We start from the raw sequence: 27,435 nt of genomic DNA, 5'->3' as shown, positions 1-27,435 counted from the left end.
TTTCGCTAGGAAAGCTTTGTGAATAGGGCCCCTAGCCCCTGGGGGAGGGAGTGGGGTGTTTTGTTGTAAGGCACGATTGCGTCAGTGTCTAGCTTTAGCGTGACCGCGCATCAAGCATGCCATGCCGCACTTAGAAATTACGTACGCGTACGCATTAGCCATGTATCACAAACGACAGCGCTACGTATCTAACTTTGCTGGAGCTCTCTAACTGCACTCGACAGAGCAGAGACGACCGACACAGTGTTCGTGTCATAAAACTTTGAGTTTATTAACTTGACTGAAACAAACGGTACAATAAAACATCATAAGATGAACAACACGAACAGACGTGCATAACGATAAAAATTGCATATCATGCGGCGCTATCTATCTTTATGTACAAACACACAGTCACCCGTGAGCCTACACGGAGTCATCTCTCACAACAAAGTTGCTTAAAATGTCATCTCGGTAAATGCAAACCTCATTAACCGCTTTGTGACATTGAGAGTTTATTAATGCCCTAACAGTTATAAAGAATACATGATAAGTTTGGTATGTCGGATACGTCGGCAGGATGTCCATGAACTATGGCGTTAACTTTGCAGATAAGAAACAGAATAAAATAGAAACAGGAGATGATTAGATTAGCACTGCAGGCACCATCACCTAAATTATCTCAGCCGGTCTGTGTTGGTAAAGCATAGAAGTTGAATTGAATAGATAGCGAAATGTGAACAAAAAATAAATTACGTTAAGCTGGCGTTTCTGAACCAAGTTTTTCTGTGACTGCAGAAGTGCGTTGTGCCACAGATATAAATATAATTTGAGGATTTAGCTGAGCGTCAGAGTATGCGATTGTTGGTCTGTCTTCGATACAGAAAAATATCGCGTCTGTGCCCGTGTTGATAACTCACATTTTACCGCCTAGCAACCTTTCATAATATGCATGCCTCTATGGTAATATGCCGGGGCTAACAACTTCGTCACAGAAAAATACATCTAGGAGCGTTCGTTCGCATTTCTGGAAGCTTTCCAAGATCAACATGACGCTTATTTGATTCTCCGACAGGTGTCAGCACACTCCCGCAGAGTAAAGGCATTTTTCAACGTCGTTTGCCGCTCTTGCTTTTCGAGCTTTGTGCTGCATGCTTGAAGATAAAATGCAGTAAAACAGGCAAGATGTACATTCTAACTTTGAATGTACTTGCTTTCGCCATACTAGAAATGCAGGGAAACCTTGAGGTCGTTAGACCCCTCCAGCTACAAAGTGAGGAAGGTGATATGGACAAAACGCAATTTCTGGGTTTGAAAAAGAATGATTGGAAAGTTAACTCGCAGCAGGTGAAGATAAGTAAGAGGAAATGATGAAATGGGTGGAGGTGAACGCGTGGAGGGGTGAGTACACAGAAAGAGCGAAGAAGTACGTGTAGCGGACGAGATAAATACCGCAGCTCGAGGCAGTTATGGCTTCCTGACAAGGTGACAATCTACGCTGCTCTGTAATAATAAAAGGAGTCACTATCGTCAACGTCATCACCCCACCCCTTTCTGAACCGCCGCACGCATGCAGTGCACTGTAGAACGTCCTTGGTGCCCTCAGTACATTCAATATCGCCATACACTAAATGGCGTAACTTTACATACGGCCGCCCCGCTTTTGCTTCCTGCCTTGAACTTGCTCATTAAAAGTATCTGAAAGCACCACTGGGTGGTGCAAAGCGCCGCTTCCGACCAGCGTCGCTGTTCTAGGGATGGTGAGCCCTGCGCCATTTTTAAGCAGAGACCCAATCTTGCGCCAGCGCAATTGCGAAAAGCAGCGTCTTCGGCTGTCTGATACATGAGACTTTCCAGTACTGCTGCCACGCATAAATTTCTTATTTCAGGTAGAAGTAAAGAAGCTTTATGACTATCTATCGCAGATCGATACGAAATCTTTGTGGCCCTAAACGGCTGCTCCTAATCGAACAACGAGCGTCACAACCTTACAACTGCGGCGCTTGTAACATCGAGGCACCTTACCACACGACTGACTGACGGTACACCGGATGCTGTGAAAATGAGCGAACGACAATAAGAAAACGCGATGAAAACAGTGGAGTGCGATCCTGGACGTGGTCATCTTCTGTGTCCACCGCAATGGCGGACTTGCTCCCTCGGCATTCAGGCACACGTCGTCATTCTCCGGGGACTACAACCGCCGCCGTGTTCAGCTGCTTCCGAAGCCGAGTGTGCGGGCCAGGGCCATCGCAACCGTTGCCAGCAGCACCGCGCCGGATGCACCGGTGACGCAGCCGCTGCATCGGTACGCGTTGAAGTCCCTGCACTCGTAGTCGAGCTCCCTGGTCTGCTGGTAGAGGATGTTGTCGATCACCGAGCTGCCGGCGTCTCGGCACTGGTCGTGCAGCACCACCTTGATGCACTCGCGGTACGCTAGCGTGGCGCTGCGTATAGAGATTGCGTGGACACAGGGAGGAAAGGCGGGTGAGTAAACGCACGCACATATTCAAAAAAAAAGACGACAAGCTATTTACGACACCAAAAATGCCTGACATGCGACAGCATAACAAAAGTTATTGGCTCTTTATCACCCACGCTATCGCCATTTGTCACCTGATTTGTCGCGCTTACTGGTTCTTGCGCTGGCCTCGGCACAATGGGTAGACTGATATTTATGCACTCAACGCTACGCTTAACCGTAGATCGTTTACAACAAAAAAGAAAGGGGGGGGGGAGGGACGTTACGGATTGAGTCCTGGTTGGAACTATGCTGCTTATCCAATTGCCGCCATCACTCACTGACCTCCACTAGGATCAGTGACGGAAATCGCGAAAAAGCCTGTTTCCACTAGGGTGATCAGTGCAATCAATCGATAATGTCCACTGCAGTAAAGAGCGCCTCTCAGTGATATCTAATTATCCCTTTCCTGCGTCTGCGCAGTCACCAATCGCAGCAAATTTCCCTCAGGTTGACTTTCATGCAGTGTTTATTACGAAGTTCTCTTTTTTTATGTGGGAGGCGGGCGTTGAAGCCGAAGGCTGCTTCAACATGGTTAACTACTCTATTGCTACGTACAGGAGCTGAGTTTACTTACTGTCTCTGTTAGAACAAAAACGCAAGCCAGCCAGGGCTATCAGAGAATGGAGCCAATACGAATGTTTAAGTGATAGCTAGTAAATTTCAGTTTCAGGCCTACATGGGAGAGACACGCCCTCATATGGTCAAAGTTTTATGCTATCCGCTTACACTGGACGTGTTACTAGCTTAGAACATACCCAGAAATTGTGAAGAAGCGCATTTTTCTGCAGGAAATAATCTATGAGTGAAATTTGTTCATGTATCCTAAGGTTTCACTTAACAACCAATGCGTCCGCAGATGTTTTTGCTGCTCTTGTTTTTGCTGTCGTCATAAACGTTCCCCATTGGTTTTCTATGGTAGTCTTAACTACTCGATGCGAGCTGTGGAAATTTTAGAATAGAGATGTTGCTTCGCATCGACAGACTGTACGATCACCTTCAATACTTACAAACCAGTACTTTACGATATTGCAATATTCAGAATTGATGCCCAAGAATGCTAGACTTGAATGTGTTAAAGTGCGCAATATCCTAAAAACGGTGCGCGTGCTCGCTGCGTACACTTAGTGTGAGACAATACTATAATATGAATCAGAGTAGCCAGAAAAGAGAACGCAAAAAATCTTTCCAATTCCTGTTCCAAACTGTACCGCTGTTCTATCATTATATCTAAACTGGGTGACTGAAAATGTTTTTAAAGAGTTCCTTTTGTTAAAACGTAGTCTACATTTAGACCACGCATTCAGTTGGACAAGCTGTGAATCTAAAGGTGGTGAGTACCACGTACCAGCAGGTCTCCCTGACCCTGTCGTCCGAGTGGTACCGGCGAGCGTTGTATTGCCTCTTCTGATGCTCTCGGGAGCAGTCCTGAATGTACTCGCTGGCACGCAGCATGCAGTAGGAATCTGTCGCAGGCAACAAATCGAAAGAATAAGGATAAGCAAAAGTGTCCAGAACGCATACCCGACATTGCTTCCAGTTCGATTTAATGGGCTTTTACAAATCCTACAGATACCAGCAAAAGTTTTCGGAACACGGAAATCGCGAAAACGCCTGTTTGCTTGGCAGTCTATGCATGCACCTTCGAATTGAAGGGTGTAAACTTAAGATCTGTGCACGGCCTGAATTTGCTCACTGCAACTCTCAATACCAGGACGCGGCTCCGAAAACGAGGAAATTAATTTTTTTTTTCTTCTTGGTTTCCGTGTTCCAAGGACTCTGTTGGCACCTGGGCATGCCTCTAGATGCAGATGTATTGGCAAAGGTATAGCTGGCACTGGGATGGGTTCTGTTAACGCGACGGTTAGACTGGCTGTTGCTACAGGTATGAAAGTTTCTGGCAATAGTTAATGGGTGAATTAAGTTAGTCGTGTCGGAATGAAATAAGCAGGAATATTGGAAGTAAGCAATGCGGCATTAAGGCTATCTCTCCCTCGCATCTATTCATCTATGCATCTACACTCTAAAAACTACTCCTATACGGGAGTAAAAAAGTAGTAAGCTGTCCTTACATGCTAGAGTTAATGTTAGAGTGCACTATCGGGGACAAAAGTGTATACTCCACGCAGCGGGAGCCGGAGCAACAGAAAACTGCATCGTAACGCCATCTAAGCCACGAAACATAAAACGAGTCAACCGACATGCCTGGAGATAACAAAGTGCCCGCATTGGGTGTGTCAGTCCCAGATGCCGCCTGTAGATGGCGTTACAATGCAGCTTTCCGTTGCTCCGACTGGCGCTGTGAGGAGGCGACAGCACATGAAGATTGCGTCGAGGGAGGGTTTGAACATTCAGTGTCGGGGAGGTGCGAGATAACTGGGGCAGACGAGAGCGTCAGCGTGTGCGGGTTGTGTGTACTAAGAAGGCAGGTGGTGCGGGATAGCGTACCCTCGTTGGAAGAAGACGCCCTAGAGGGCGCGGAAGCAGAAACGGCCGAGAAATTGTATCGGTGCAGTGGGGCCAGTGGCAGCGGAAGGCTCGTGGAGGAGGTCCCCAGGTACCGAGGAGGGTAGTAGGCCGGGGCTGGGATGGGTCAAGGGGTTCACACAGGTCATGCGCATGCAGGCCGTCTCTCTACGAGGCATCATGCACTTTTCTAGGGGGGAGACCCCTGCTAAAACGTGCTCTGCATCAGTGTCGCTTGATTACGTTAGAAAAGTTAGGCTTAATTACAAAACAGCATGTAGACGCGTCATCTGAGTAAAGAAATTACTTGTCTCTTGCTTCCTCTGCGCAGGAATCTTGGAGCGGGCAGCAGCCAGCACTGTCGGTGCTACGGTGCCTCGGAGCAGCGTATCTTTAGTAGAGAAGTGACAACCATTGTTCGCTCGGGAGACGCCATTCTGGATCACAGTAATTACACCGACGCCTTAACTGGCGCGTTCAATGAAGAGAAAGCTTCTAAAATTTATTTTTAAAAAAGAATTCGATGCCTGATAGCAGTATTGTACGGGCTCACTTGTCAAAGACTCGAAACTGCCGATTTGCGTAAAATTATTTTTATGTGGCTAAATGAGCCCGTGATCCAATATGGCGGAGTTGTCACCATCCTGCTAAAGGAAATCTGCATCGAGCACCCTAGTAAGTACTCCGGCATTAATGCTACTAATCTGTGGCATACAGACACAAGCGGATATTAACAAAGTGTGCAACTTGGCGCAAACAGCAAGACTGCAAGGACAAAGAAGAACACTGGTGGTGTCGCTGAAGTGAACTTTTCTAACTATGGCGGCGTTGACGACCGATAACCAGCGCTTTTGTTTTCTCTCCTTTCGTAAGAACAAAGTCTCCTGTTTTTGATAACCCACCGTTATACGAACTATTTCAACTGCAGACCTTTGTACAACTTGGTATGAGGGGCATGAAGGAAAGGAAGCACCATCTTGCATCCTTAGTGCACGTGCGAAATCGTGCGCCATAATTTCTAGATTACTCTGATAGTTCCGATATGCTTGCACGTCACATAGCTGCTCCCATGCTTCGCAGACGGCAGTGAAGCATCCAACAACAGCAGAAGGGGGGTGCAATAAAATTATTCTGGGGAGAGAGTGACAAAACTTATCATAAATAACGATGTTTTGTGACTGGCCTACGCTTTTTTTTTCTTGCATATTGCCTGCCAAGTCTAGTCTCTTGTATCGCCGGTTATTACGAATTACTGTCCATGATTTTCCCAGCCAGGCAACGGTATTACGTAGGCGTAGTTTCGTGAATATGCGCCGCTCACTCTTTCATCAAATCAAATCAAATAAGTTTTATTCAAACATCCTGAGATGCTTGACGACTGATCCTTGCTTGACTTGCTTGACTTGGATGCTTGACTTTCCACTTTTCTTTAGTATCTAGCTGTGATGGTGAACAGATATCAAATAAACAAGAGCTGCGGACAGTTCAGCAGCTGACACAACTCAAAAGTAGACTATTAAGCGAATTGAATGTACACTTACGACAAGCTTGGGCTATTTGGTGCATGTTATCTGTCTTTTGTTCGCTCTCAACAGGTTTGTTTTCTGTTTTTTTTAATAAACAGTAGCTGTGTGCCCTGGAGCGATTTAAAGCACAGATACAGGCATATACAAAAGCTGGCGCGACGCACCAAGCGAATGCGCATGCGCGCTGACTCTAATATGCTCACCAGACCTGGATTGCCGCCAGTCTTCTCAGACTCTCGCACGCGAAGCTAAACATGGGTAGTCGCTACGCGTCATGTTGTTGGACGTCAGCTTAGTGGGCGACAAACAAATGAAAGGAATTCGCAGAGACGACGCACACATGTTCAGCGCCGTCTGCGCACCCGCTAAGTTTTTTTTTTTCGTTTACTATGTTGACGTCTACAACATGCCAAGTCTGTGACGTTCGGAGAAGAATTGAGCGCTTTACCTGAAGCCTCCTCTGGGTACACTTTTTCGTCAGTCTTGTATCTCGCAGTGATTCGGCTGTTAAACCATACATAAAACTATCCGTCATAGAATTCCATACCAAGAAGCTGCATAACAATTTGGGGCTGAAATTGTTCAGTCGCAATGTAAATGATGGGAACAACGTGGATCTTGATGTTTCCAACCCTCACTGAAGCATTCTTGTACGTCGAACTCTTCTGTAGGCGCAAATAAATCTTTTCTGTGTACTTATCAAACAATATACATTCCTAGGTAAATGGCATCTAACTTTTGGTCGTCATATGGCCCCATATTTAGCGATATTGAAGCAATTTCAGTAACCATGGATCTTGGTCCTTCGTTTACCTCATTGTCAAGCTGTGAGAGCACGAAAACAACAGCACTTGGAGTTGTGTTCTTTTCAATAAAACTTTAGTTGCGAGTCAGCACTCGTCTGTGGTTCTTTTTCTTTGTTCTTTCTTCTGTTTTTCGCTGTACCACCCACAACAAGCATTTGGAGTTTAAATTGAATCAGTTGCTGGCGGGCGTACCTGTTTTTTATGACAAATTTAGCCCGAAAGGATTAATTCTGGAGGACGACCGAAGCCAAATCTATTGCGATCCATGTATATCCCATCATTACCTTGCTTTTTTAAGAACTGTCATATTGACGGTTTCCGCAGGCTGCAGCGCCAGATGGTATGCTTAGTATGAAATCCTATCGTCCACGACGGACACAAGAGACATTCTACCACAGCCACGTCGAATACAGTTGACAGATTCATCTCTCTTTGTCATTAGCTCCATTTATCCCCCTCCATATGTGCAGAGTAGAGCCAATCGGGCATTGCGCCGTGGCTAATCTCCTCGCCGTTTGTTCTGTCTCTCTCCCTCTCTAATTCAAGTATGTTGCACTGGAGTTGCACTGGAGTTGCAGTGATCGTCTTCTCGTGGAGCGTAGGGAGTGTAGCGGTAGAGCGCGCGTTCTTACCCTGGGTGTAAGGGGCGTATCCTCCGGGAGAGCCACCCGACCGGTAGATGCTGTGCACGTCCCGGGCCTCTCCCGAGCTGGCGCCACACTGCCAGCTCAGCTCCCGTGCGCGGTCCACCAGGTAGGAGGAAAGCTGGCGCTCCTCTTCCACCGAGCACCGCCGGCCGGCCACGTCCTTCACGCAACGCTTGAACGCCACGTAGCTCCTGAGGGCAAGGATGTACACATGGGAGATGCCTCAACGTCAAAGAGTACTGCTTACGGGTGGGGATGATTATGGGGTGGAGACAACAAACCAGGGTGCCCTGTTCTGTAACGAATCTTTATTCCGATTCAATTATTTGCACGTTTGCTGGTGTTCAGTCAGCCTCTTGTTTGATATCTGTGCCGACAGTTGAGTGTTTGCTGGCCGCCAGTCGCGATGCCAGAGACCAATGACAGCAAAACGAAACAACGGGAAAAAAGATTCAGGTGCGCTACCAGATCGGTATAACAAAGCGACTATTTTCTTTTAGTTTTATGCCGGTCTAATCATACGCCTCAAGAGGTGATTGTTCTCAGTGATAACAAGGTATGACTTTGTATGAGTCACAGAGGAGTGGCGAAAGAACTCAGAATGGAACAGGGTCGGTATATTCTTCCATCCTAGTACAGAAACAATGTAACAATGCGATTCTAGTTTTGTTTTATTCGATTCATTCGCTCCTCGCAGTTTTCTAGTAGCCCGCTCAGGCGACTTTGAAAAGAGCATACAAGGCGCTACGTTACGCTATGGGCGCACCAGGTGGTCTGACTTCTCATTCACAAGGCCGTGTTTGTGGCCACGTCATCGATCGCATCTGAGTTCGGCTAAGCAAGCGGTCCTGGCCGTTAACATGTCCTCATCTCAAGAATGTCTCTGAAAGCGCTGTAGACCAAGCCTCCAACATGATGTGGCCGCGATGTTATCACTTGACAATTTCTCGGACAACTACGCCTCTCTGGATGACTGGGTGACACCTTGCCGCGAGCTATGCTATGCGCGCAGGTATTTTCGCAACCGGCTGGACTCTGATGACGTCATAGGCGATGACAAAGTGAAGGCGCACTACTGGCTTCGAAGTCTTTTTTTTTTTTTCATTATTATAACGCCTTCTCCTGTTTCCGGTTCGACCTGCGTGCTCAAGGAGGCGCAAATCAATCCCTTCTAAAAAATATGGAAACGCAGTCCTAAAAGAAGAGTTGTAATATATCCGGTGCTCCGGGAACCAAACACGTAAACATCGTGACACGTAGTATGCGTGCTGAGTGAACTCATAGTACCAAGAAAGGCAAGGAAATGAAGTGCGGAGGGGACGAAAGACAATAAGAAAGCCTAAGGGAAAGGAATGTCTTTGTCCTTGGAATATAAAGCGTTTCCGTGACGCACACGCCTTAGAACAACGGACTGGTGACGGACACACACGCACGCACACACTCGTTCGGCGGGCTCGGTGAAACATGCGAGCAGTCCGTTAGGCAACGGGCGGGGTGGAAAGGAGGATGGGCGTCGGCTGGCCGCCCCTCACCTGCAGGAGTCGCTGACGATGGACGCCTTGCCTCCGGCCACGAAGTTGGCTTCGCACTGCTTCACGTCGTCGTACTGGAAGCAGCGGCTGACGCGCCAGCCTGCGAAGCCAAATAATGGGAACAGGCGTTTCGCGTCAGAGACCCATTGCTTAAAGGCATGTTCTCTCAAGGTTCCGTTAACGAAGAGAGTACTGCTATGACATTGCATTTAAACGCCTCAGACAAGCGCTTTAGGATCGATGTTTTCGGACATTTTTTTTTACTTTTGCATAACAATAGGCTTAGAAAGGCGTATGTCGATAATCAACATTCATACATTCCTGGGTGTCCTCATACCACTCCTGGCGCAGTGGTGCAGCGGTTAAGCGATGCATCACTACCCTGCGGTGGCAGGGGCTCCCAGCGGGGGGCCTTGTGCGACCCTGGTTGCTCTTCCCGAGCGACCAATGATTAATTTAACTGCCACCTGCCACTGTGGGCAGCTTGCTCACAATCCGGTGGCCAGGTTGTGATGACGCCGGAAGGTCACGTGACCTTTGTGGCCCACCTGCCACCCAGGTTGCCCTCTGGGCACCACCTGCCAGAGCAACGCTCGTGATTTTTCGCTCACAACGCCGACGCCGGATTTTCTGCGTGTTAAAACCGCACAGCGAACACAGCTTCAGCGGCGACGGCAATCGTGTTTTCAAAATTCTAAAGACTGAATTGGCTATTATCAAACGGCCGGCTACAAATGTCTAGTTGTAATCAGTCTCCTATCTGCAATAGTTAAAAAGTTAACTATTCGAATTTAGTTAATCACTTTACTAGTTAATATGGATCGCCTGTTTTCTGTTGTCCACCGACACTGGGATTGCTATGCCGCGGAAAACTTCGGTTTAACTGAAAAAAAAACAATTTTTCAATTTTTTGGAACACCTTGTATTTTTCTGCGCAGTCAGCCAGACTAATTCACTGAGCAGCTTGGAGGCATGAGGTAGCATACATACTCTGTTCGTTGGAACTGCTACTTAAGTGGGTAGTGAGACAACGCCATAGTAATTTTTTTACGCGCAACCATATCGTCCGTGTAAAACTCATCCATGGCTGTGCAAAGCCCCTGAAGAAATGCCTGTCACTGATTGAGCTCCGAAATTCTTGACAACACTGACTGCACAGACTTCTGTTGCCAGGATTTGGAGGGGATGTCGAAAGAGCCTTGTAAGACCTGAACACGTATAGCTGGCATCAGATCAATAGATGCTATTTTATTGATTGTGTCTGTACCCGTTATCGCTTTCTGTCAGTGAGGAATCTGAAGTTGCGTGTGGCTGCCAACAAGTAAACATTGGCCCTTGGCACTCGTTTCGTTTCGCTGGACCGGAAGCGGCTGTGTGCTTTCCCGCTGTACTGCCTTTCCCACTGTACTAGCTGCTCCTTAAATCATCATCTCTCTTAGTTATTTTGCGAGCGCTCCGCTCAATACAGGAATCTTCTGCCTGACAAGTGAACCTCGAATCACAGGCTAGATCTACTGCAAAAGTTTTGAAACACAAGAGCAGTCAAAGAACAGAAACAGGAGAATCCTTTTCCATCCAAAGAAAACATCTGGGGCCCGTATGATATAACGATTCCATTTTTCTATTCCATTCTATTTTTATTATGTTTTTCACGCTTTTTGTGACTGGCTCAAGCGACTTCAGGCCCAGTTTTTTGTTTTTCATGTTAAGTCAGCTTTGGCAGCGCCGCGATGTTCGATCAGACCATCAGAAACAGCGAAAAAATTTACAGCGCTAAGCTTACAGCCTTAGTGCGTGAATCAGCAAAAGCTGTTATAGCTTTGGTTTAGACATAGAGCCCTGCGTTCTGCCGTGTAACCGTTTTCAGGTTGTGCACTCCTCCACTCTCCCCATAACCTCCTCCTTTCACGGTAGCCACCCTCTGAGTTAACTCTCGCCGCAACCTCCCAAGCAACTAGGCCACCCCTCACCTCCCACCCTCTCACACTTGCCCTCTCCCTCGTACCCCTTAAACCTGGAGAGGAGGATTTCCATCTCTTCACTTTGCCACCTGACCAGGTGAAGTGGTCAATGAATGTAGTTTAATTTAATTATTAAAGGCAATTACATTGAGCTAAAATGGATTAATTCGCTAAGTGTAATTAATGTCTTCCGACTGACGCTCCAGATTCCCCGGTATTATGCACGGCTCTGTGGCTAAACCGAAACTATAACAGCTGTCGCTGTAAAAAAAATGAGAGTTGAATGTAATCGAAACGAAACTGTTATATATTCATATATTATATTACAGCAGCCAAGAAGGTGAAAGACTAAGTCTGCATTCGCACGTGCAGCTGACTGAGCGCAACCCTCAAATCTGGGGGTTTAATCCCAGTGTCTCCTCGAAGTAAATTAGCTTTCTTTCTCTCGTTCTTCTTCTTTCGGAAACCAGTGTTGCGCAAATTTCTGCGTGCACCCGCACACACCTCCGTCCAGGTCGCAGGAGCGGTCCAGGAAGGACTTTGCAGACAGGATGACGTCACCGCTCTTGTCCTGCTGGTCCCGGGACTGGCAGTTTGCAGAGTGCCACATCAGGCACGCCATGTTGTCGCGGGCAGACCTGCACAGCGGCTTGCGGGTGAGACTTTCTGGGTGATCACAATTCACTACTTTTGCACTGGCACTGTTCACAGGGGATATTAACCCGTTTGCTCGCGGTGAGCACCGTAACATTGCTTTCAAAAGCACCTGTTAGGCCTTCGCCGCGGTTGCCCCGATACTTAAAAGGTCTTGAACCGACACTTTCTTCGTCAACTGATTTGTCCAGTGTAAAAATTCATCTGATATCATTTAGACTGGCACTGAACAAACTTACTCCGATAAAGTTCGTTATTTTCTCCGATTCTCTGGTCTTATAGACGATTTCCATTAAATGGTCACAAAATATAGGTAAGAAGCATGCCTTCTCGCTTTGCTTCGAAAATTACAATTTTATATATATAAAATTCAGTATTAAACAAAACATTTGGTGATCCGCGCAGGGCTCGCTACGTACATGTGAGTGTTAAATATCTCCAGTATTTCTCGTTTGGACAAGATGTCTTAATTAGCCTGCAGCCCAAAAAGTTAGTTAAGCCAGCGATACCGGACTGAGCTCAATTGACGGATTCTGTACCGGTCATCCCATACCCGCCCATAATTGTTCTTGGATGACATGTGTGACATTATACACGACACCACCAGCTACTTATATGTCTTCCTAATGAATGGAATAGCTGCTGGCTGTATAATTTACAACTCCACCTTGCGGGTATTAATTATATTGTAGCACTTTATTCTCTATTGTTACCTTTATATTTTTCAATCGTCACGTACATTTTATGTAGCTCCCCCAGTGCCGGACCTTTGGACCTCTCCTCCTCCTGTATTTGTGTCACGGAGTCAATATTTCGCGCTTGACATACGCTGAGAGCACAAGAAGTCCAGTGGGCAAGATTGTGGGCTCCATTAGCGTGAACAAAAGTAAAAAAAAAAAGCAAGAAACAATGTCCATGAAAAGTAATAGCTATGTTCGAAAACCATGAACTCCGATTTCTGGAAATCAGTGGACGCCGCACATAGTAGCACTTGGCGTAAACCCGTTTGGCCACTCAAGGCGCTCACCTGCAGAGGTTGGCGATCTCCTGGCCCCTGAAGCTGCGGCTTTCCTGTCGCACTTGCCTCATGAGGTCGTCACGGCACTGCGCCGCCCTTTCCAGGCTGCACGTCTGGCACATCGCCGGAACTGCGCCTGCGTAGCGTGTGACGACAATGACACGCTTGCACAAGGTCATATCGCAAATTATTCATTCACTATCTTGTTGCACTAAATGTAATCATCATTGCTCCACCTACTCATCCACTTCGGGATGTATTGCGCCGAAGACAGACTACAATGCTTGAAAACAAGGATTGTTTTATCGTTTTCATTTTTACAGCAATATTTGAAGTGTTATACCTCATCCGATGACACCATAAATGTACAGTCTTGGTGAAAAGTCTTAAGGCCAAAGGCATTTCGCTTCAGCCGCATAACAGAGCCACTACGGCACTATTAAAGACGGAATGACCTTTAAATGCAAGCAGAAGGTTTCTTCCTGCTGTAGATAAGCTTCCTGCTTGACTTGCGTTTCGAATGATCCGCTGGAGGAACATTCATTTCGCTGCATCTGAATGCTGTGGCCTTAAGACTTTTGACAAAGGCTGTATACATGTTGTCGTCCAGCCTGACTCAGGCTTTCGTGTTGTGGGGCACTTAGTGCGTAACCACGCATGATACTGAAAGCTGATGATCACACTGGCGATGCTCGCCAGGCATTATGATGTTATCCTTACGTGTATTTGAGCACATTGATACAGAGAGTCGCTGATATCGCGAGCTCTTTGAGGGCCCAGATTGCACGCCTAAGCACCTCGGAAATTACTAACCTAAATAGTAAAGCGCATACACTGTGTAGTAAATTGATAAAACAGCAGAGGCTGCTGACAATGATGATGAAGGCGCCGGTCGAGCACGGTTCGTCTCCACACGCGGGCAGCTATGTCAATTCCAGCCCTCAATGGCAGACACCAGCTCGAAGTTGCACAGCGCTGCAAGTTTTCAGAGACACAGCGCCGAGGTCATTTTGTGACAGTCTTCGCTACCTGTACCTTCGGCGTATGACAATTGGCATGCAAATATTCAGACAAAAAGCAGGAACAAAAACAATTTCCGTCGTTTCAAAACCGTAACTTAAGTACCGTCCTTAAGTTGCGAAAGTCGAGCCGTTTGCGAAAGCATATTTCGTTCAAGAACGTCGCAGCACTGTTCGTGTGCGTGTGTGCGGGCGGGGGGGGGGGGGGGGGTTATGCTGTGCCGACGAAAGTTGCATCATTTTCTGTCGCCCCACTGTGCCACTGCCATTACGTTTCCGGGGTATCCTAGACTGCGCTGTATTGTTGTTCTTGTCCTCAAAAAGAAAATGACGCGTGGCCACCTAGGGGGACTAGCAGGAGGGAGACTCGGGCGGCGAGGTCCTAAGGCTAGAAGCACCTTGCAATAGTGTAACTAATTTCTTGCTTTACCTTGACACACACACACACACACACACACACACACACACACACACACACACACACACACACACACACACACGCACGCACGCACGCACGCACGCACGCACACACACACACACACACACACACGCACACGCACACGCACACGCACACACACGCACCACGCGCACACACACACACACGCACGCACACACACACGCACCACGCGCACACACACATACACGCGCGCACACACATACACGCACACACACACACACACACACACACGCACGCACGCACGCACGCACGCACACACACACACACGCACGCACACACACACACACGCACGCACACACACACGCACCACGCGCACACACACATACACGCGCGCACACACATACACGCACGCGCACACACACACACACACACGCACGCACGCACGCACACACACACAAAACGTAAACATAGACACTACGAGTCTCAGATTTATAGATAAAGAAAGACAAGCTTAGATTTTAAGGCGGATAAGCATGTTTCATCGAAGACAAAACAGAGCGCAACGATTTCATTTTTCTCCGGAAGTCTTTCCTTCATCACGACCTCGAGCGTAGTGTCCCTGAGTGCAACCTCAACGCGATGCTAGCAAAGCTTCAGGCTGCAGGCTGGGTTCACCAGTGTGCGCTTCCTGTTTAAAATAGAACATAAAAAAACAACAATAGCGCGAAGATGAAACTGCGGGTAATGTTTTTATTGCGTATATTTTTATCGCATACGTTCTTATTACAGCGAAAGCAGTTATAGCTTTGGCTTGGGCATATAGCCTTGCATTATACCGTGGATTCTGCAGCGTCAGCTGTAAGACCTTAATTACTTAGCGAATTTGTTTAACTTAATTAGGGAAATTTATTTTAATTCAATTGCCACCTGTTGCAAAGTGGAGAGTACGTGTTTAAGGAAGAGGGGGCAGAGATAATGTGCGAGAGGGAAGGTAGGGAGTAAGAGCAGACGGGTGGCCAGATCAGATTTCACTGATCCGCATGTGCTCTGCTCGGCCTTCTCTTATGGCTGACGATTTAAATTCCTCACAGCCAAGTGGAGGGCTGAAAGGCCAAATCAAGATACGTATAAATGCTTTTGCTGAACAACGCGCTAAGTCGGTAAGCTAAACTATACAAATTTCCCTCTTATAAAAGCAAAGTATTTGTCAGGAATAGATTTTACGCCCCCATTCAAAAGGCTAAGTGAGGCCCGACCCGACCTACTAAGGCGCAGCTGAGTGAACGTGAGCCCCCCTTCCATGTCGATCCAAACGGAAGTATTTGCTTTAAAGAAAAGGCAGTATAGTATAAGTAAGCAGCTTTCAACGTCGAAAAGCAATCTTCGCGGACGAGAATTGAGCCCGCGACCTGAAATCGGCACCGGAACGACTAAGCCGCGGCAGCGGCGAAAAGCGGTGCTATACGGTGACTTGGGAAGGAAACGTTGCGAATGAAGGAAAAAAAAGATAACAAAGAAATTCGCTCCGATTCGGTTCGTAAACTCCTCGGACAATATTTGTCCAAGGAGTCCCGTCAGGCCCAGGACAATTCTATTGTTTTTCGGCTGAAACGATGGGGTTGGGGGCGGGAAATCACGAAGTTGCCTTAAATCGCAGCATGGTGCGCCCTTAGGGTCCGTTTTTGCAAAATACGTAAACAATAGTCCCATATATTGCAACAATTCTTACGACTGAGCGCCGACGCGCGCTGCCCGGTGCTGCTTGCAGTACTTGCTAGCTATCCGTTGTGACGTCACAGCCGGCAGGGACCAATGGCAAGCAAGCAAAAAGAATGAGTCAAGAAAATGGTTGTTGCAAAACACGGAATCTTTTCTTGCGTAAGGGCGCACCATGATTTGCCAGCGAGTTCATTAATTGCTTATCGGCTTATTATAGCCGCGTGATTGACACGTCAGCCAGAACTTTTGTGTGACCAATCACGCAACGCTTCTACGTGCGGACAGTTTCGTGAATGGGCCCTTCATTTTTACCTACCAGAGTGAATTATCAAGCAAGTTGGTCATTCGTAGCTATTTTAAATGAAAAAAAAAGAAAACAGTGCATCAAGTCAGGTACAGTGAAAAAACAAAAATCGCACACCAGTACCATCAAAAATTTGAGCCAGTGTTCGTATCTTCTTTTCTTGGTCCTGTCTGCTGTGATCTTTTTATGCAAAGAATGTACCAACTAGCCCGGCTTACTCCTTTGTTAAACTTTGATAGTCTAGTCACCCGGTGACGTCACGAAGTACCAGGTATCCTTCGTAACTGAAACCGAAAGTGTTAGTACTAACTGGTACCAATTTTTTATAAGATGTATTCCTAGGTTTAAAAAGGGGGAACTAATTTTTGGGGCTGATTTTTGGGGCCTTAGGTAGCCTTGCGGGTTGTGACAAGGTATTGAAGCCGACTAATCTGCCACCGCTGATAGCGCTTCATTGGCTGGAGCGCAAAAGCTTTCAACTGCAGATATCCTTAATTTCACGTTGTTTTTGTTTTTTTATGTTATAAGAATGAATAAGTCAATCAATAACAGGATATCAAGTAATGTTATAACACGTAATAACCAGCGATCTGTGAACCAACTGAGCAAGAAATGTCAGTCCTAACGTTCTGCTAATACGTTGTGGCAGTCATTCATTTGCAGCGGTTATAAGGCTTGCTGTGGTGATGGCGAAATTGGTGGCGCTGCAAGTGAACCAAATTTCGGCAGTAGCCGCCACGTTCCCTTATGAGTGCAGGTGAAGCGTCCGCAAAGCGATTCGGCAGGTTGGTGGCTGTGGCGTTCGGTACCACAGCACAACTTAAGCTCTAACCCAGCTGCGATGGCAGCACTTTTATACCATCTAAATGAAGAAGTACCCACATACTAAGATTTTCTATTCCGTACAGAACTCCTGCAGGCGGCCGACAATAATTCGGAGCTTGCTATTATAGCATGTGCTCTTCAGCGCGATAGCGTTGATTTGATGCCTTAACTAACATTGCAGTCTCCGCTGTTCTTTATCAGCTCGAGACGTTGAGGTTATACACCGTAATTGCTGGGTCGATAGCTGCTTGTCAGAGTAAAGAGGGAAAATGACTGCAGCGACTCCACCGCTTGCGAGGTCCTCGTGGCGCGAGTATAATTAGGCCTAGCGTAGGCCTCGCGCGCTCGCACACGCGCTTTGTGCGTGCGTATAATACCATACACAGCGGTGACCCGCCCTCTTCCCGCCGCCGGTTCCGAGTTCCGCGCCGCGTGCAGGCGATGACTTTGCGCCTTCGAGGAGCCAGTGGCCGGGTCACGTCTCGCACCGCTGGTCTCCCGGCGCGATTCGGAAGGTCGCCCAATCGTCCGTCCGTCCGTCGGCCCCCGCTCACGCAACGGCCGACTGTCGCCCGCATGCCCGCTGCGACTTTGCCGTTGCGCTGCCTTCGAGCGTCTACACTTCTTGGCGTCCACGATCCCTGCTCACGCTTACTGTGGACGGACGTGCATAATAACCGGAGTGCTGCCCCTTGTTTGTGTGCATACACCATGAACTGCCATCACTGGGACAGGTATGGGTATAAAGCACACAGTGGACAGGACGACGGGGAAAGTGTATACTGCTCCTTGGTTAAAGGAGGGATCTGAAGACTCGCGTAAGGCACCTACGGTGTGACGCAGGTGATCGCCACTATATACGCTTAAAGCGCACTGCTGTGCATAATAACCGGAGTCGTCAACCCGTTATTTGTGGTCATACACCATGAACTGTCGTCGACGGCCTACGCATGGACTCGAAGACCGGTATTGTATGCTATCACTTGGAGACAGGGAGTGTTTTGCAGCCGCAGCGTTGCCAGCCGTCCACTGCAACAGCGCTACGTCCGTGTCTGGCCAGCAACGCTGCCCATTGTCTTACGCTTGCTATGTACGAACGCAATGTATAAACGAATCCGTTGTTTGTGCGCGCATAGCGTGAGCTATGATTGCTAGGTGCGTATAATGCGCACAGTGCACTGTTGAGGACCGGTATTGCATTGCACAATGAAGCAGGAGGGGATTTCCTGGTGGTCTAGGGAACGCAGCAGCGTTTTCAGGAGTCGTATACACCTCTGATACGTGCCGCTGGAACTAGCGTGAAATTGAGAGTGGAAAGGGAGAGGCGGTATCAGCTATAGTGTTACGTGTGATCGGAAGACAGCAAACGCTGCCTACTCTGTGGCAGCTGCACCTACTCTGTCTTCCTCGCACTGAACGCGGACAGTTCGCGTGTAGTGTTTTGTGGTGTCACCCAAACTGGGCTTGGGATACAGACGCTGCGTACTCAAAGCATTTCTCAAAGCCGATTGTCCGGCTTTGAGAAATCTCCCTATACCTCCGCCATCACAATGATGGAAAATAATGGTGTTATTATTATTATTATTATTATTATTATTATTATTATTGTTGTTGTTGTTGTTGTTGTTGTTGTTGTTGTTGTTGTTGTTGTTGTTGTTGTTGTTGTTGTTGTTGTTGTTGTTGTTGTTGTTGTTGTTGTTGTTGTTGTTGTTGTTGTTGTTGTTGTTGTTGTTGTTGTTGTTGTTGTTGTTGTTGTTGTTGTTGTTGTTGTTGTTACTTTCGCTCATGTCTGCGCGCAGTGAAGCTGCTCAGGAAGTGTGGCGACAGTGGTGGACTGTAATCCTGGACAAACAGTGGGCAAGAGGCGGTTATGTCATTGGATATAAGGCTACAGAGCAAGGGTAGAGGTGCCGTTTGGAGGTTTCCCTTGAATGCAAGCTTCCCTGTCATAAAAGCCGAGCTGGAACAAAATCAAAATCAAAATGCAAATCACGCAAAATAAGGCAGAGATGAATGTTGACCGCCAGCTTGAGATTGAAGCTCACTAATATTGTCGAGGGAATGGCATATGTGTGCTCTCCCATGTACGTACACGTTGTAGTCACCAACCATTGTGCGAGCATAGCACCTGGTATGAATCAATCAAGCAATTAATTAATTAATTAATTAATTAAGAGATTTTATTTTGCACAAGCAAAAATGCACGTAAGGGGAAAGGAACAGGGCACAGGATGCGGCAAATGCAAAAACTTCAAGAAGTGTGCGATGTCCTATGCGAGCGCGTTGCTTTCATCAACAAACCACACGATATTCGGTTGGTTGCGATTCCGTGGGCTCATTTTTAATTCGATAGGATTAAAAGCCTCATCGGAGAAAAAAAAAAACCTGCCTGCAGCCGGCATCGTTCAGCGTCATCTCGCATAAAATTCTCTGATTGGCTGGCGGGAAGTGACGTTTCCAACCGTGACGTCACCTGACCGTTGAAATATGTCATTGGCTGGAGGGAAATGACGTCGCCAGACAAAGTTCGCCTGCGTCAAAAGAGCAGGACTACGTGCAAACTATACAGCCTATACAAAATGCAAAATATACAGCGGAGGCTACAGGGAGCTCCTTTTCCGCACTGATGGTCCGAGATGTTTTTTACTTAAACGTGCAAACACACTCACGTTCGTAGACGCCGTAACGCGCGCCACCTATTGCACAAGTTACCAGGCCGCCTAATTCCAGCATTGTTTCTCTTTGGACGTTTCCCGTGTGCAACCATATGTCAATCGCAGAGCAATAAAAAATTCGCGGTGACGTCACGCCGGCTTTACTACTCACTGCGCTATTAACTATACTGAAGCATACCATTCCCTCTTCCCTCCTTTGTGAGCCGGACAATGCAGTCATTAACGTGTATCTCCGCCATCAATCAGCCCCCTTGTTGAGCAGCGTCCTCGTCACGTGCGTACGTGACTCGGGCATCGCAATTAGGTGTGACGTCACTGCGGTTTCGGCGCTGAAGTCACGTTTTACTGCGAAGCCACGTTCCTAGCTGCGCAACGCTCTTCTGGCCACTAATGTAAGACCACGGAGGATCGGATGCAAACCGCGCTCACTTAAACTCTTGGCGACGGCTTGGCTCATTCCATATTCTAAAGACCACGTGCATTACGCCAGGAGGGTTTCTTTCATTGCCTCCTTGAAAGCGCGCGGAAAAAGAAAATTAGGAAAGAGCTTGAAGTCACAACGCGCTATTATGTCACGGAAGATTGGTTCGCAGCGCCGAGCAGACAAATAAGGGTCTATCTATATAATAACTATATTCATCAACAACGGCACCGTTGGCCGCGGGTTCGGTAGACATGGGTGGGCTGGGAGACCAACATAACAAAGGTGACACCACCTGCCTATCAAAAGACACAAGAAAGTTTAATGCGAAAGCATTAGCGGCCCCATTACAAGAGAGTCCGGTGGAGTGTATGTGTTAGTGTGTACTCGCAGATGGTACAGAAAATCTCAGCGATGGCAAGAGAAACAGGGTGACGTCATCAAGCGGCCATATGACGCACACAGCAAGCCGAGCACCGCCACTCCAGACAAGTTCGTTGCTGCTGCACCATTGGTTTTACACTGCTCGTGACGTCATAGCTGCTAGTAAGCTAGGAACGTCATTCGCTGGTTCCGCTATCAAAGGTGGAGCTCACCAATGGCAAAGAAGGAAAAGTATGAATCAAGATCAGAATGGTTTTGAAACACGCTCCATCCTTGAGTCGTATTCGTGGTCCACCGATATGGCGGCGGCAAACCACGTCACCGCAAGATCGTCATACGCCGAAACGTGCTCGCATCCAATTCTTTTGCCATGGTTTTCGTCGTGTAGGTTGTACAGCAGAAACAACGCCTTGGCCTTGAATCGGTCTTAGCGTGCCGAGAGAGGCCTTTGCGAACAAACGCCGGAAAGGAATTATTTGTGGCGCCGTCATTACTCTGCTGGTCACATCCTCCTGTAGCGGCAGCCGCCCCAGGTCCGTGTAATATCGGGTTTTCGGCGTCGGCTTCCGCCCGTTCCTTTCGCCCTTTATTCGCACTTCCTTCGGACGGGCCTCGTCGCGCGCTGCTTCGATGCTCCCGACGAACGCATATTTACGGCGCGGAGGAAAGGAGAACATAACATGTGATTTTTTTTTTGTGCTGTTGTGTTCCTCCACTCATGCCCTTATTACCGGTCGCGAGCGATAGATACAATGAGGCGGCATTTACGGGGAATTTTATTACGCACTCCTCGTCCCAGCGGTAGCAGAGGCTGTCGTAGCGGCAGTATCTAGCCCACCCCCCACCCAAAAAAAAAATAATAATCGCAAAATCATGTCCAAAATACGACAAATCGTTGCGTCGTTTCGTCGTATCATGACAGATTTTTCTGCAGTGTTGTTGTATTATTCAGTAGTATATTGTAGTACCTTTTCTGTAGTACTTTTCTGTAGTTCTGTAACTACGACAAGAGACAGTATAATACTACAGCAAATTCTGTTGTTACTAAATGTCCATGGCCTAAATACTACCAAAATTTGTTGTAACGACTGAAATTTTTCTTTTGTGTTTTTCGACTGGGATAATAGTAGTAGCAGCAGTAGGAGTGGTAGTATAACTGGCGCGGTAGCTGGTAGTAGCAATACCAGTAATGGGCGGAGGAGCAGTAGTAGTAGCAGCAGTAGTAGTAGTAGTAGGAGGAGGAGGAGAAGGAGGAGGAGTAGCAGTATTAGTAGTAGTAGCAATAGTAGTATAGCAGCAACAGCAGCTGCAGCAGTAACAGCAGTAGCAGCAGCAGCAGCAGCAGCAGCAGCAGTAGTAGTAGTAGTAGTAGTAGTAGTAGTAGTAGTAGTAGTAGTAGTAGTAGTAGTAGTAGTAGTAGTAGCAGTGACAGCAGTAGTAGTAGCAGTAGTAGTATTAGTAGTGGCAGCAGTAGTAGTAGTAGTAGTAGTAGTAGCAGCAGTAGCAGTAGCAGCTGCAGAAGTCTAGTCAGCATATCGACCTGAGCATCTTCCTGAGTGGTTCGCGCAACTCTGGCGGTACTGCGTTTCTTAAATTTCTTACCATGTATTCCTTGAGATGACCAAAAGACAGAAATGTCGGAACAGGCGCCAACTTACAGCCGAAGTTCGTTCGAGTCACACCGTGGTCGTCTCAAAAGAGCACCCCAGCTACGTGATTTTGATATCCACCAAATCGCCCCAATGACGCATACTGCGGAGCTTTTCTTTGTTGCAGGCGGGAAATGGACTCGTGTAAACAACCGCCGTAGTCCCGTCGACGCCGGCACATCAGTGCAGACATACAGCAACTCTATAGGAGCGTAGGGGAGTGGCGAGATTGCCCCATTGTTGTTGACACCACCGCGAACGCCGCCTCTCTGGCAGTGATGCGCGCGGTCACTACGACGTTGTCACGCGAGGCTGTCATTTTCTCCTGTGAAGTGCCGCACACACTCCGCATTTCTAAGCGTGCTCAGAATTCAGTCTTTCGGTTTTTTTTTTTATGGCGCTTCTTTACGTCCATGTCGTGAGGAACCGAAATGAAATGTAATTTTATGTGAAACTGTGCATCGTAATTAGCGATGGCGTAGCGCAGTTGCATCGATGTCTTCGAAGGTGGACACAAAAGGGCAGTTTTTCTGGTTTGTATCAAGCGTGAGAACGGCGCTGAAAAGAGATTCCAGGCTCGTTTCGTTCAACAGAGGTCAAGATGGAATCCTTCTTCGAATGCCACGTGCCACTTTGTGACGTAACGGCGGCGGACAGGTATATTAGGCGGCGACTAACATCATTCACCAATCCACACGTCCCAGATCGATTCAAAACGAAAGAATGAGTTTTTAATGAAGTTCCTGAAAAAAAGAAGGAAGGGCTCTGTCCTGACAGGGGAGCATTTTTTGGTGACTCTTGGGGAGGCGAGGGGGTCCTATTAACGCAATGCATTTGCTGGAGTTTCTAGTTGCGTCCAGGAATGAATTTCGCATGGTTCTTCCACCGAAAAACTTCTCGCCTAGGGAGAGGGAGCGCACCCCGCCCCTAATCCGCCGCTGAATTTCGGCCGGATCGGATAAATTGCACACTCTAGTCATGTTTAGGTAGCCATTTTGTGGGCCCGTCTGGGGAACTGCTGGTCACACGCGTGGCTGCGCCGGTTAAAGAGTCTAGCAGGGTAGCTAGGAATGGCAGCCGGCGGTCACAGCTCGAATTACGCATGCGTCTAACATCGGCACAGAATTCCAATGCGAACGAGCAGAAATGAACTACCCGTTCATTTCGCGTCATTACTCGAATACACGGCGCGGCACCGACCGATAACCGACTGATTGTAGTGCCCTATAGAGGCGCCACTCTTTAAGGCTAAAAACTAATCGCATTAATTGCCCCCTGTGGGAGGACGTAGAAACGCAAAAGAGTGTGTTACGGTTCACGAAAGGTTAAGAGCACTTGTTGTTGGGATAGTTGGTAATTGATCATTTTACTTTAAAGGCGCCAAAACCACACACACACACGCACGCACGAGAGAAGAGGACGGGACAGACCGCCACTCACAACTGGTGAGTGGCGCTCTGTCCCGTTCTCTTCTCTCGTGCGCGCGCGCGTGTGTGTGTGTAGTTTTGGCGCCTTAAAGTCACGAAAGGTGTTCGCGTTTTAAGGTTACCCCGGTAGATACGAAGGAAAGCCATATTCAAGTAGAATCGCCGAAGTTTCCTTCGACATTTCCTGTGTATACTCCGCGCAGTGAAATAAAACGTCTAGCCGGTATCGCGCTCAAGTTAAACATGCTGCGTCGGTCACGTACGAATTTCGACGCCGTGTCTATTGCGCGGTGCGCTATCACGCACCGTGAAGTACGACTTAGCGCAAGAATGAACCACATGCTGCATGGCTGGCGTATCTAACAATGTTGTTTTCAAGGTGTTTTGTTTCACAGCACGCGCTGCAAGCAGTCTGTGGCCCTGCTATCATAACAAACTTGTTCCTCTCCCTATAGCAAATTACCTATGCGGTGACCCACCGTTTTGTGTTGGTAACATCCAAGTACCAAAGTAAAAGGACGTAATAAAAAAACACGTTTCAAACATAGATGCCCTTTTCATCTTTATAAAAAACTTTCTATGCTTCAAACGAACGGAGTCTGCTTTTCTTGATTACTTGCAACACACCGGCAGTGACTCCATTGCTGTCCTTGCTAAATTTGCAACAAATAGCTGAGTCCGCAGTGCACAGCACGCAACATGCGAAAACACTCCAGGGGACCCTATACACTTTCTGTTCGCGGCTAAATTAAAAACTGTTCTGAGTCTCAGTGATCGCACAGCTTCGTGAAGTGAGCTCCGAGCACATCTCACGAGCTTGTTACCATGTTGAACGCTGATAATATATATTTGAGTCTGAGATATCTGAATGAGAATGCTGATCAGCGACACGGTTATTTTTATAGCATAAAAAGATGCAAGTATGTTTTCACGAGTTCAACGCATCAGAACTGGAAGCCCTTTTTTTGCGACCACGGAGGATTGCCCCAGACCTCGCTCTCTGCATGTGTTCCGTCTTTTACGTTAGCGCCATCGAAACCATCATCTACTTAAAAATATCAACACTAAACTATACGACTATAAAACAGTACACCCTGCCAAAGAGCTTGATATTTGTAACCGACGAGCTGTTAGCTCGGCTGCCACATTGCGAACTTCCACAGACGTCAGCGTCATCCGTCCTTTCAAATCAGAGATTAGCCGGAATTAATTTTTTTTCAAACAAACAAGCAAAACAAAAAGAGAGTAATTAGCGCTTTTTTTAGCGTTGGCAGGAAGGCTTCCTTTTCATAAAGTTCCAATTTCTAGCGAAGCACTATCACGTCTCTTCTCCTTTTAAACTTTGCCTATATCACTGTCATATACATCCGAATCCAAGATCCCACATCCGTCGCCGTAGCTCAGTTGGTTGAGCACCGGACGCGATATTCGGAGGTCGTGGGTTCGGATCCCACCGGGGGCGTGTGGTTGTTTTTTATTCTGCTTTTTAATAAATTATCTTTAAAAATAACTACCTTCTTAATCTCCCATAGAGGAACACCACAAATAAAAAAAAGATCCCTTATGCACCCTGGTTTCGGTGACTGTTGGCTTCGGTCACTGTCATACAGCTACTTTAAATGGCTACTAGCTCTCCAAGCGGTTAATATTATGCTCGGGCCATTTGCAACCAACAGCGCTATTCTTGCCCTTTCCACTTTACATACACTGCTGGACAGTAATATTTGTCTCTGCGTTATTTGCCACAGCAATTCAAACAGTAAATAAAGGACAGTACTTACAGCTGATGAGCATGATGCAGGCCGCTGCTGCCGCTGTCCAGACACTTGATGAAGTCATTGTTTAAGATGTGAGCGTGAAGCTAGGTGACTCAGTACTGAAAAAAAAATGAGTTCCTTCACTATGGTTCGTCACGGCCGTGGGCAGATGGGCACACTTGCGCGCAGTCAGTGCCTTGAAGTACTGACGACGGCCACGTGTCGACAGAGCTGCGGACGTTCGGACCTCTCCTGATGAAGATACCCTTGAATATTTGGTCTCTTGAGATCGACGGAGATGCTGTTGAAGAAAAAAAGCTTTCTATCCAACGCTCAGTCTATTTGCAGGAAAGCAAACCCCTGCGGGATAGTCCTTCGCGACCACAATTTTTAAGACCAGCAACGCGTTGTGCGAATCTGTAGGCTCTTGGCTCGAAGAGCGGGTGCCTGGTAGCCCCAACTATGCACACAGTCTCTTCAGCAGTACTTCACTCTTGCTTCATACAAGTCCAAGAGCACTCTTAGCGTCGTTATTAAAAACTGAAACGTACGCTACACACGCTTCGCTGTACCTCCGACTGGACACCGCTGAAGAGGCGATGATCTCTGGAGCAGGGGGTCCGCAGTATCCTCTAACTTGCCGAGGTGGTCATCAACTTCTGCTGACGAGCAAACTGTACAGCTTACACACCCTGACTTGATGCCGAGACTGACGAGGAACAGTCGAGGACAACGATGTGCCCCTGCAATGATTCGAAGTCCAGCACAGCAGCTATTAAGGCTGAGATCTCCGATAATAGTTCCTGGACCCGTGCCGTCCTGTCGTCGACGCCGCTAGCGTCCAATTGTTTCGAGGGCTGCTTGGGTTGTTCGCTGGCGCGCGGGGCGCTTGCTTCATCACCACCGCCGTGGAGAGGGCGAGGCCGCGTTGAGCCCGTAACGGTCCAGACGTCGTTCCTCCTCGCGCATGCGCTGTCCTCTCTCCCTGGACACGCTTGGGCGCTGGTCCACGCTAGCCTCCTTCTCTCCGGCGACGTTAGAGGGTGGGGTGCCCGCTGTGATACCCTCGCCACCAGGACTGAGCCGCATGCTTGCTGCTGCCGCAGCTCCTATACTGTAATTGCTACTGGCGAGCCCATCTACGCGTATGTATGTGCGTGCCCGGCGCATCCTGTGTACGCAGGGCTGTTTTGAGGAGGCGTACGTTGCCAAGACGGACATTGACGCTCACGTTGGCCGAACTCGACACTAAGCTACCCTTCCTACGTTTTCCTTTCTTATAGTTACGCGTTCCTTCCGCACCCCCTTTCGCAATCTCCGTTCCTGATTGTTTTCGCGTCTCGTCGCCGAAGCTTGAAATAATCCCTTTCTTAACGTCCGAATGCTACTTGTTCGTGTCGGTATAATAGCCTGTTGCTATATTTGTCCCACCGAGGCGATGGTAAATGACGTTCATTTATCATACTACGCAATAGCCCCGCTTCTAAGGAGATCTGCTACGTCCTGTAAATATATTTTCTCATTGTCTCCATCATCTGGCATCAATCATCGTCTGCTCCTTCAACACCGTCGAATTCACGTTTGGAGAGGTCCTGTGCCCCTCCGAAGAAACGCAAAGAACCATCTTGAATTTACTGTGCTCAGGTCAGAGCTTCGACTCCAGGCTTCATTCAGCAATACCGTTTTCGTGGACCTGAAATGTAGGAGCGCCTTCGTGCTAAGACTTTTGGGCACGGTATGAGCCCCAT

General features: G+C 47.8%; 1 protein-coding gene across 2 annotated transcripts; it reads right to left on the bottom strand.

Moving 5' to 3' along the window:
* Positions 1-248: 248 nt before the first annotated feature.
* Positions 249-26,690, bottom strand: LOC144106225 (uncharacterized). 2 transcript variants are annotated; one of them, XM_077638968.1, is made up of 8 exons: positions 25,712-26,558; positions 13,120-13,246; positions 11,943-12,076; positions 9,478-9,577; positions 7,931-8,136; positions 4,949-5,083; positions 3,849-3,966; positions 249-2,426 (listed from the first exon to the last, which is right to left on the bottom strand). In XM_077638968.1, the coding sequence occupies exons 1-8, from the start codon at positions 25,767-25,769 to the stop codon at positions 2,192-2,194; spliced, it is 1,113 nt and encodes a 370-aa protein (XP_077495094.1). In that variant the 5' UTR covers positions 25,770-26,558; the 3' UTR covers positions 249-2,191. The 2 variants fall into 2 exon arrangements, with proteins under 2 accessions (XP_077495094.1, XP_077495095.1); XM_077638969.1 differs by lacking the exon at positions 4,949-5,083 and having other exon boundaries at positions 25,712-26,690.
* Between the last annotated feature and the right edge of the window lie 745 nt (positions 26,691-27,435).

This window comes from Amblyomma americanum, chromosome 10 (genome assembly GCF_052857255.1).
Source record: "Amblyomma americanum isolate KBUSLIRL-KWMA chromosome 10, ASM5285725v1, whole genome shotgun sequence".
In the NCBI taxonomy this organism is placed as follows: Eukaryota; Metazoa; Arthropoda; class Arachnida; order Ixodida; family Ixodidae; genus Amblyomma; species Amblyomma americanum.
This window is presented reverse-complemented; position numbering and strand designations above follow the sequence as displayed.

Coding starts and splice junctions, on each gene's coding strand:
- LOC144106225 (XM_077638968.1), bottom strand. CDS start 25,769: ATGACTTCATCAAGTGTCTGGACAGCGGCAGCAGCGGCCTGCATCATG. Junction 12,077..13,119: donor GAGATCGCCAACCTCTGCAG/GTGAGCGCCTTG, acceptor GCCGCTGTGCAG/GTCTGCCCGCGACAACATGG. Junction 8,137..9,477: donor ATCGTCAGCGACTCCTGCAG/GTGAGGGGCGGC, acceptor CCTTGCCCTCAG/GAGCTACGTGGCGTTCAAGC.